The sequence below is a fragment of the Callorhinus ursinus genome, unplaced genomic scaffold (assembly GCF_003265705.2).
Source record: "Callorhinus ursinus isolate GAN/ISIS: 27379988/994484 unplaced genomic scaffold, GSC_fseal_2.0 scaffold68, whole genome shotgun sequence".
In the NCBI taxonomy this organism is placed as follows: domain Eukaryota; kingdom Metazoa; phylum Chordata; class Mammalia; order Carnivora; family Otariidae; genus Callorhinus; species Callorhinus ursinus.
This window is the reverse complement of record NW_027397130.1, coordinates 759764-770154: the sequence shown is the minus strand read 5'-3', so window position 1 is coordinate 770154 and position 10391 is coordinate 759764. Positions and strand designations below refer to the sequence as shown.

Sequence of the window (10391 nt, the reverse complement as noted above, 5' to 3'; positions counted from 1 at the left end):
GGATCTGGACTAGAGTTAGAGATTGGGGACCTGGACTAGAGATGGAGGATCTGGACTAGAGTTAGAGATTGGGGATCCGGACTAGAGATGGGGATCTGGACTAGAGTTAGAGATGGAGGATCCAGACTAGAGATGGAGGATCTGGACTAGAGTTAGAGATTGGGGATCTGGACTAGAGATGGGGATCTGGACTAGAGTTAGAGATGGGGGATCCGGACTAGAGATGGGGATCTGGACTAGAGTTAGAGATGGGGATCTGGACTAGAGTTAGAGATGGAGGATCTGGACCAGAGATGGAGGATCTTAACTAGAGTTAGAGATTGGGGACCTGGACTAGAGATGGGGATCTGGACTAGAGTTAGAGATGGAGGATCCAGACTAGAGATGGAGGATCTGGACTAGAGTTAGAGATGGAGGATCCAGACTAGAGATGGGGATCTGGACTAGAGTTAGAGATTGGGGATCCGGACTAGAGATGGGGATCTGGACTAGAGTTAGAGATTGGGGATCCGGACTAGAGATGGGGATCTGGACTAGAGTTAGAGATGGGGGATCCAGACTAGAGATGGGGATCTGGACTAGAGTTAGAGATTGGGGATCCGGACTAGAGATGGAGGATCTGGACTAGAGTTAGAGATGGAGGATCCAGACTAGAGATGGAGGATCTGGACTAGAGTTAGAGATTGGGGATCTGGACTAGAGATGGAGGATCTTAACTAGAGTTAGAGATTGGGGACCTGGACTAGAGATGGGGGATCAGGACTAGGGTTAGAGATGGGGGATCCAGTCTAGAGATGGGGATCTGGACTAGAGTTAGAGATTGGGGATCCGGACTAGAGATGGGGATCTGGACTAGAGTTAGAGATGGGGGATCTGGACTAGAGATGGGGATCTGGACTAGAGATGGGGATCTGGACTAGAGTTAGAGATTGGGGATCCGGACTGGAGATGGAGGATCTGGACTAGAGTTAGAGATTGGGGATCCGGACTGGAGATGGGGATCTGGACTAGAGATTGGGAAGCTTCCAACATCCTCTTGCACAACCTGCCACCCTGAGCCCTTCTGGGCTCCCACAGCTGTCCTGGGCTCCACCTGGCTTTTATTATTGACTAGGGGTCCTCCCTTTGGATCAGGGCATAGATCTCAGCTGGGCCCGTGGCATGGATGCCAATGCTGAACCCCAGGCTTATCTGTGAGGACAGTCTCCAGCTCAGCTGGCTCCCCTTGGAATAGTCCAGAGATCAGAGGGCAGGGCAGGGAGCCAGACGGGCTTTCCCCTCACTGCTCACGGCACTGTTCCACCTCTCTCGGCACTCCTGCTCTCAGCTCTGGGGAATCCTATTTTTACTGGGAGGTGGGGAGGTAGTCTGAGTCCAGTTTGGATGTGATTCCAGGGACTTTGCTCTTTCAGCCCTGAGTCACAGGCGGCCACTCTCTGGGCACAGAGCCAAAGGCAGCAGAGGTCTAACTCCTGCCCCTTGGTGTGCTGGCTCTGCCCATTCATTTGTCTGTGACGAACAGAGCCCAGTCCTGGCCATCTCTGGATATTAGCCCTTACACAGCATGAGACCTGGACCACTGGACAGCAAAACTCATTGCTGGGGAGGCCAGCTGGGCCTCCAGACCTCAGTGACTGGGTCCTGGAGGCCCCTGACGGTACTGAGCCAAGCTCTTCCTGCCCAGTGGTGGCTGTGTCCATCTGCCCCCAGGCCCTGGCTGACCCAACCCCTGGCTGTTGCTCAGCATTGGATTCAAGAGTAACCAAGCCCAGGAGTCAGGTGGTTTGGGGAATTCACTAGGAGAAAATTCACTCTGGTGAAACAGGCTCCTCCCTGGGCTTGCCAGGCACAATACAGACACCCAGTTACATTTGAGTATCAGATTTGTACTACATGTTCCGTGCAATACTGGGGACATACGTATGAAGAATGTTGCCGCCAACACAGCAAAGGAGAGAAAAACCAGAGGGAGGGAGACCAGGACATGACGGGGAAAGGGACAGGCAAGAAGACAGAAGCTTGTGCGGAGCAGGGGGACCGAACGTGGGGCGCAAGCTGGAGGGCAAAGTGAACGCGACGGTGCAGGTTTCTCTCCGATTATCACCCCAGGACCGGCGTCTGCCTACCCGGATGGGAATGATACAGCCGGCGTTTGTGGGTCCCCGACCAAGGATGACTCATGGGTTCTGGAGCTACTCACCCTTGGGAGTCAGTGACACGATCTGGAAAGTGCGTGTTGCTGCCGGGAACTTGTCCCAGTCTGGGAAGAGGGAAAACTGAGGGAGCGGCCCGGGGGTGCGTAGGGGTCCTCCACTCCCACAGCACCAAAGAGGGGCTGGTGCCACTTTCTCCCCTGCGGCAGGGGGCTCAGAGTTTACATGGAAATCCGGGGCAGGAGGCTGAGCTGGCTGTGTGGGAGGTGACCAAGCGCTCTGGGAGACAGCTGCAGCCTGCAAAGGCTGTGGAGCCCCAACCTGAGCTGGGGTGGAGGGAACCCCCCTGCTGCTGGGGCTGGGAGGGGTCTCCAGCTGGGCAGTAAAGTCCTCTAGGCCTGGGGCCTGGGCGGGGAAACACTTCCATCAGCCCTCTGCCTGGCGGCCTCCCGCTGGGCGCACAAGCCTCCTGCTCTGAGAACCCTCTTCCCCACTACCAGCCCCGGAGCCACCTCCCCTGGACCGAGGGGCCAAAAGCACACCTGCCGCCCACCCTCACTGTCACAACCCAGGGCCAGGAGGGCCTCCCAGGGGCTCTGACTCCTCTACCCACAGGCCTGGCAAGTGGTTTCCATGCCGCAGATCATTAAACAGCAGTGGGTGATGCATTGAATTTAGAGATTGCTGCCAAACCAAATGTGAAGGGGAGCACGGAAAGGGGCCGCTAAAAAATTCACTCTGGGGAAACTGGCTCCTCTCCCGGCTTTCCAGGCGCAGGACCCCTTCCCGGGTCGGGGAAGCCTCAGGCGGCTCATTTCTCTTTTACCGGTGTGTGTGTGTGAGTGTGTGTGCATCATGGGCGTGTGAGTCCGCGAATGTGAGTGCACACGCGTGTAAGTGTGGGTCTGTGGGAGCCCGGGATGCGACCTCCCTGCCCTCTCAAGAGCCGAGCCTGTGTGTCCGCAGCGGAGAGGCAGGTCCCCGGTGCGACCGGCGGCCTCCGTCCCTTCTCCTCCCCCCCACGGCGCGCACCCTTTGCCCCCTGCTCCCTGGCCCACGGACCCTGGCGGGGCACTCGGGGCCGCACGTCTGCGGGTGAGGGTCAGCCCAGCGCTCCGGGGTCTCCATCCCCAGTACCCGGAGCCCTTCGACCGCGGGACGCCCCCGCCACGTGCCCGGCTCGTGCGCCCCTTTCCTGCGTGCCCACTCCCTGCGCGCGCGCCCTCACCTGCGCCCCGGCTCCCCGCGCGCGCCTCTGCCCCGGGCCACCGGCTGCTGCCGCCGGTCTTTGCGCGCTGCGGGCGGAGAGGAGAGTCGGGCGCTCGGTGAGGGCGGAGCCAGGGGAGGAGGCTGCGGGAAGGAGGAACCGGGATACGCACCCAGGTCCTAGATACAGGAGGGAAACCCCGAGTTCGGGGAAGTCACTGGAGTCTTGGGAACTGCCCTGAATTCACAGAAAAGGTTTACGACTTTCTTGGTAGTTCTTTATTATATCTTTATTTAAAAGCGCTTCATTAGAAAACAGGAAAACAGCAAAACAGCCGGGGCGGGGGGCGTTTTTCCAGGAAAGCTGACCAGATGCTCCTTTGGGGTGGGTGGGTTCGCTTCCCTGCATGGACCAGGGGAGCCCGCGGGTCCTCGCCTGTGCGCACCGCACGCACGCACACGCAGAGCCAGCTGTGCCCCGCTGAGAATGCACAGGAGCGTGTGAAGCCTGAGAGTTGTCTCAAAAGCAAGTGGGGTCCAGACTACACCTGGAGGTAGTCGGGGGCGGGGGGAGCAGGGGGGCTGCTGGCAGGAGTGAGTAGGAGCGGGGGGGGGGGGCACACAGTTAAAAGGTCAAACTGCTTTTGGTTAACTCTTGGCCAGAACGAGGCCCTCCTCCCAGCTTCTCCCCACTGAGGGTCCTGCGGCGGGTGGGGAGACACATCCCGGACGAGGTCAGGTGTCCCAGGGGTGCACCTGTGTGAGGTCAGTCCCAAAGAGAAGTTTGGAAGTGGGGATTTGTTCATTTCTCACATACACATGGTTTTGGTGGTTATTATAAAAATCACTAAGGTGAAAGTTTCTCCTTAAGTCTTTGAAGGAGACCGGTGTGGAAGCTTTGCTGGTGTCCAGGTGTTTGTCCTTTGTGCTGTCCTGGAGCCTGGCCCAGCTTTCCAAGGCTAGCCAGCCGGGGCCCAGCTTCAGTTAATACAGACCCAGAGGTGGTCACCCGCCTCGTTGCCACTCGCCACTGACCAACCCGTTTAAACTCTGCAAGCTTCAGCTTCCTCCTCACTGAGGGGCTGGTGTGTGGATCTGGCCTGCAGACAGTCCTGGGAGCTTACACCCAGGGCAGGGAGATGTTCCAAAGGACTAACCTTTGTCTGGTGGGCAGAGAAAGCTCAGAGCTGGTCATCCTCACAGGAAGATGGCACCTCCATGGAGGGGTACAGAGGCCAGAAGCCCCTGCCCCCACCCAGAGGCCAACGAAGCTCTTGAGGGAGGCCCCACAAATGATCACCCAGCCTGGGACCTAAATGCCACCTGCCCTAGGCCTCTGTGCCTGCCCCCCCCCCAGCCCCCCAGGCACTGCCCCTGGACCTGAAGGAGGGGCTCGTCCCTGAGGCCACCTCCCAAGTCGGCCTTTCCTTCCCATCACAGCTGGCATTGCCCAGGGTCCCTCAACTCAGCAGGGGCTCCTGGGCAGCGGCTGGTGACCGCCAAGTCCCTGAGGCATGGGGCTGTTCAGGAGGGAGGGTAGGAGGGCCCCACGCGGTGCGGGACCTTGAGCGTCAGCTGAGGGCTGAGACTCTTTTGTCCCCATGCAACCAGACGCCCTGGGGAGTTTGATGTAAATGTGTACCCAGGTAAAGCACTTAGGTATCTTGAAAGTGAAATAAGTTTGTTTGTTTGTTTGTTTTAGATTTTATTTATTTATTTGACAGAGAGACACAGCGAGAGAGGGAACACAAGCAGGGGGAGTGGGAGAGGGAGAAGCAGGCTTCCCGCGGAGCAGGGAGCCCGATGCGGGGCTCGATCCCAGGACCCTGGGACCACGACCTGAGCCGGAGGCGGACACTTAACGACTGAGCCACCCAGGCGCCCCAAGTTTGTTTATTTTGGAAGTAGTACAGAAACCTTACAAAACCACTCAGATGTTCCAGGAAGGAACAATGAAAGGAGCTGGTGTGTCTCATGGCGACCCCCGCTTCATTCTCCAGAGGCGATGCTGTGGACACGTCCTCCTAACTTTCTGGAAATATTCTGTGTGTACAAACACTCACACATATATCCCATGTGTGTACCCTTCCCATTTTCATACAGTCCTGGGATCCGGTCTGCAGACAGGCGCTCGGCTCCTTCATTTCCCCCTTCCTCCCTCTCTGGAGGATTTCCTATCCCCTCCATTTCCTCAGATCACAGCTTCGGCTGCATCACATGATGTGTGGGCTTTCATTTTCGTTCTTTGGGTTCCTGGAATTTGGGGTTTCAGTTGTGATTTCCTATCGAGCTGAAAACACTGGTCAGCACCGTGTTCTTACGCTCCCCAAGCCTGTATTTACCAGCTGGTGACCCCACTCTAGCTTCATTCACCGCCTGGGTCCCCCATCTCTGAATGGACCCACAATGTGAATATGCCTCCAGCGTCCTGAGATGTACGTGTGTTCCCTGACGGTGCCCCTCATGCCAAGGTGGTCAGTGGGGAAGCATGCCCTCTTCTGTACTTGCCGATTTTGATCAGCTCGAGCTGTCGATAATTGAGGAGTGGGTCGGAATCCCTCACTATGATGGGGGCTTGTCGATTACCCTGCAGTTCTAGCAAAATCCTTGACCGTATATTTGGGAGTGATTTTATTGGATGCCTTCAGATTCTAAATTGATCTATCTTCTTGCTAAGTTGAGACTTTATCATCAGTGACCCTCTGCACTTCGATCATCCAATTTATTTCAGAGTCTATTTTGTCTGATATCAGTACACCAACTCCCTTTGGTTAAAATATTCTTGATCCTTTTCCAGACTTTTCCTTTCAGCTGCTGTGTGTCCGCAGGCGTTAGGTGCATCTCTGGTAAGTGGACAATATCTCACTTTTTTTTTTAAGGTTTTATTTAGTTATTGTCCAGAGAGAGCGCACAAGCAGGGGGAGTGGGAGAGGGAGAAGCAGACTTCCTGCTGAGCAGGGAGCCCGATGCGGGACTCGATCCCAGGACCCTGGGACCATGACCTGAGCCGAAGGCCGACGCTTACCCGACTCAGCCACCCACGTGCCCCAATATCTCACTTTTATCAATGGCTGCCTCACCCCTCAGCACACCTGGGCTGCTCTCTGTCCCCTTCTTTTTCTCATCCAAGATTGTTGCTTGGTTCTTTGTTATTGTCTTGTTCTCTTTTGTCTAACTTAATCTAATTATAATTTATCTGTTTTAGAAAATTTTAAAGTTTTAAAATGTAAGACTAATTGTAAATTCTTGACTCACGTACTATTTCTGCTTCTGGCGGAATCCACAGCTCAGCGTGTTGTTTTCCTTGTGAAATCTCTTTCCTCAAACATCTGTTTATTTTTGTCCTGAGCCACCACAGCGTTTTGTTTTTATAGTTTCACTTTAGAAAGACTCACATTTTTTAAAAAGATTTTATTTATTTGAGAGAGAGAGAGCGCACGAGCAGGGGGAGGAGCGGAGGGAGAGGGAGCGGCAGGCTCCCCGCTGAGCAGGGAGCCCTACAAGGGGCTCAATCCCAGGACCCCACAATCATGACCCCAGCTGAAGGCAGACGCTTCACCGACTAAGCCACCCAGGGGCCCCTGGAAGAATCCTGTTTTTAATATTGATCCTTCCTAGACAAGACCAAGACCATACATTTTTCTATTTATCTGAATGCTCTTTTTATTTTCTTCAGATTATGACATCATTTGTATAAGCAGTTCACATTTCTTACTAAATTTGGGGGTATTTTTGTGGCTGCTTTAGGTAATGTGTGTGTGAGCTGCAGGATGATGCCTCACACGTCTGTTTGGCCACAGTGCCCAGAACTCCTCCTTCCGCACGGTCCTCCTGTGAGCCCTTCGGATGCGGCAGCTTCTGAGGGCAGGATGACCGCAGGTGTTTGGGGGCCCCATCAGCGGCCACAGGTCCCGGACGGGAGACGCTGAAGGGCCTCACAGTCCAGTTCTGGCCAGGGCTGGACCTGGGGCAGACACCTAGGCAGTCACAGCTGGGCCACAGCCGACTGGACCAGGGACGAGATCCTTACTCGCCCACATCCTTCCCCAGAAGCTGCACCTCGATGTTACTTTCCTGAGGTGGTATCAGGAATGGGGTCAGGGTGGCAGCTCTGCCTGGAAGGGGTGTGGAGGAGAAGGGGCAGGCTCACCAATACCGGCCGGCCACCCTCGGCTGATTTTAAAAATTGAAACCCTCTCTCCCCCGCAGTCATGACAAGGTGTTCATTATAGAACATTTACAAAGTGTAGGTAAGAAAGGCGAAATCACCATCAGGTGACACCTGATGTCACCTCTGGGGGGGAGCCTTCTGGTACTCACATGCATAGTGATTGTAATTCTCCCCACGGGTGGCAATGATGGGGTTGGTGGGCTCCATCCTCCGTGTACCCTGAGGGAGTTCCTGGGCCATTTTTTTGAGCTGCCCACCTGTGACTCCGACCATCCGGTGCCCCACAAGGACCCCCCACCCCCGCCTCCTCAGCCCCTCTCCCACCCTGGGCTGTGGTCTCCACCGCTGTGGGAAGGTCGAGTCAACCCTGCTGTCCTCAGGGCACAAAGGGCCCCCTACCCTGTCCAGCTGTTGCCCCCTGCTTGGCCTCCAGCTGGTCCCCAAATAGCAAGATGCCCCTTGTTCCAGTCCGTCTGAGCTCAGCGTGGGCATCTTGTCCCAGACTGGGCACAACTGGGCGTGCAGGAGTGAGCGCTCACCCCATCACTCCCTGCCTGACGTGTGGGGTGTGGGGGCTACAGAGGCAGGCACAGGCCCCTGGGGAAGGCGGGAGTGCAGGTCTGGCCCATATCCCTGAGCCAGCCTGGCCTTCCCCTGCTCCCGGGCAGCAGGAGGGTGGGGCCCTGGCCTGAGCCCCGCTGCCAGACCCCAGGGAGCCCTCCCTGAGCCCTGCTAGGGTGCAGGTGATGCGGAGCGGGCGATCAGACCTGCCCCTCAGGACCCTCACCCTGCAAGGCACGGCCGTCTGGTAGCACATCCCTTTTGATGTCCTCAGTATTTGTTGGTTTCTTTAACTGCTCTGTTCCAACAACACAGATCCTCCCTCTAATCAGCTGTTTACTTGGCAGATATCTGTGGAGGGCTGAGCAGGGGCAGCGCAGGGAGACTTCCCTTAACCCTAGCCCAGCCCCAGGAAGTCCGGCGGGACCAGCAGTTGGGATTAGATTGTGTGGGGATTTCCAAACACACCGTGATCAGAGCCTTCCAGAGCGGCAGCTTTCGTTCTGAGGCCTGCCTTGCCCTGCCCCTGAGTCCATCCGCATGACCCGGACACGCTCGGGAGCCAGCAAGAGGAGCCCCCACACCTGCACCCCATCCTCTCCTTTTGGCTGCCGGCCTCCAGTTTCTAGAATTACCCCAGAATTAGGACACTTCCCTGGGGAGACTCTAACCCCAGCCTCACCAGAGGGCAGGCCAGGGCCAGTGTCCCTAACGTCCTCGGGCCAGGATGAGGGACAGCAGCTCCTTTGGACCCAAGGCCCTTCTCGGGGGCCTCTCTCCCCCCCACGAGCCCCGTGGGAGAGGGGAGTGAGGTTTCAAGAGGCGTCTCTGGGTGAGCAGTTCTGACAAAGGCAGACTCCGTAGCTGGGGACCACGGAGACAGACCTTCTCCAGGGGCTGCTTGGAGTGGGGGGGTCCACGGGGGGGGCCTCCGGGCATGCCACTGGATGGGGAGGGGGCTGGAGACTCCTCCAGAGACCTGCCGGGCATGACCTGGAGAGGCGCTGCTTGGACCACCCGAGGGTCTGGGGAGAAACGGGGCCCAACATCGGCTGCAAGAATGTTGCACAGAGTTACGTGGTGTGAAGCCCGAGGGGCTGGGTTGAAGCCAGGCCGTGTCCAGTGATGGTGTCTGGGATCGGCAGCACCAGGAGGCCGGACCCAGGCTGTGCAGGCAGCATTGTCCCCATTTCATTTCGTTTCATTGCATTGCATTGCATTGCATTTCAATTAATTATTTGTTTATTCATTCATGTGTGAGCGAGAAAGAGAGAGCAGGAGTGGGGGGAGCAGAGGCAGAGGGAGGCTCTCCAGCAGGCCCCTCACTGAGCGCGGAGCCCCATGCGGGGCTCGATCCCCTGACCCTGAGATCATGCCTTGAGTCTAAATCAAGAGTCAGACACTCAGTGGGCAGCGCCACCCGGGCACCCTGCCCCAATTTCATTTTGAAAACACACAAACATAAAAATAAAACAAACACACACACACACAAACATAGATTTCCATAAAAGCTAGAAAGGCGTGAAATGCTGTTAGAAATGAACTCTGAGTCAGGGAACTACAGGTGTTTGCAGTTTCTTGTACTTTTTCTTTGTCCTCCCAAATTTCTACAATGGACATGCACTTTAAAAATCAGGGAGGACCATGTTCTTTAAGAATAAACTGTAATTTTGGGCGCCTGGGTGGCTCAGTCGGTTAAGCGACTGCCTTCGGCTCAGGTCATGATCCTGGAGTCCCGGGATCGAGTCCCACATCGGGCTCCCTGCTCGGCGGGGAGTCTGCCTCTCCCTCTGACCCTCTGACCCTCTTCCCTCTCGTGCTCTGTCTCCATTCTCTCTCTCTCTCAAATAAATAAATAAAATCTTAAAAAAAAAAGAATAAACTGTAATTTTTATTACATCAGAGAGAGAAGCGGATTGACTGGGGAGAAGGGGAGTAGAGGGAGCCCTCAGGCTGACTGGGCCTCCCCCTGCCCCTCGCCCCGGGGGTTGGGTTGAGGGGGGACCCGGAAAGCCTGAGATGGCCCTGGGCTCTGAGTGCAAATGTGGGGATCCTTAAAGGCCGTCCTTCTGATCTCCAGCTTTCTCAGGGGAGGGCCGTGGGGCCCTGGCATGCAGCATTGCCTCTCCTGGGTGAAGTGTCACCTCAAGGCCATCAGGAGAGGGTGGGGGCTCCAAGCCGTTCCCTGGACCCGCCCAGCCCAGGGGCTGCTACCTGGGTGGGCTTGGCACCCTCCCCTCGGAGGCTCACTCGGCCTTGAGTGGGAGTTGGACTCCATGGAGGTTGCCATTTGGGAAAAG

At 56.4% G+C, this 10391-nt stretch overlaps 1 protein-coding gene across 1 annotated transcript in view; it reads right to left on the bottom strand.

The window, feature by feature from the left end:
* Nucleotides 1–7737, bottom strand: part of SECTM1 (secreted and transmembrane 1) — a 20503-nt gene extending 12766 nt beyond the window's left edge. The window contains exons 1-4 of the mRNA XM_073885963.1: nt 7680–7737; nt 7390–7474; nt 7144–7323; nt 3382–3503 (exon numbers count right to left, since the gene is read on the bottom strand). Of these exons, the coding sequence (XP_073742064.1) occupies nt 3382–3503; nt 7144–7323; nt 7390–7474; nt 7680–7737 (445 nt within the window). The remainder of the gene's footprint in view (nt 1–3381; nt 3504–7143; nt 7324–7389; nt 7475–7679) is intronic.
* Between the last annotated feature and the right edge of the window lie 2654 nt (nt 7738–10391).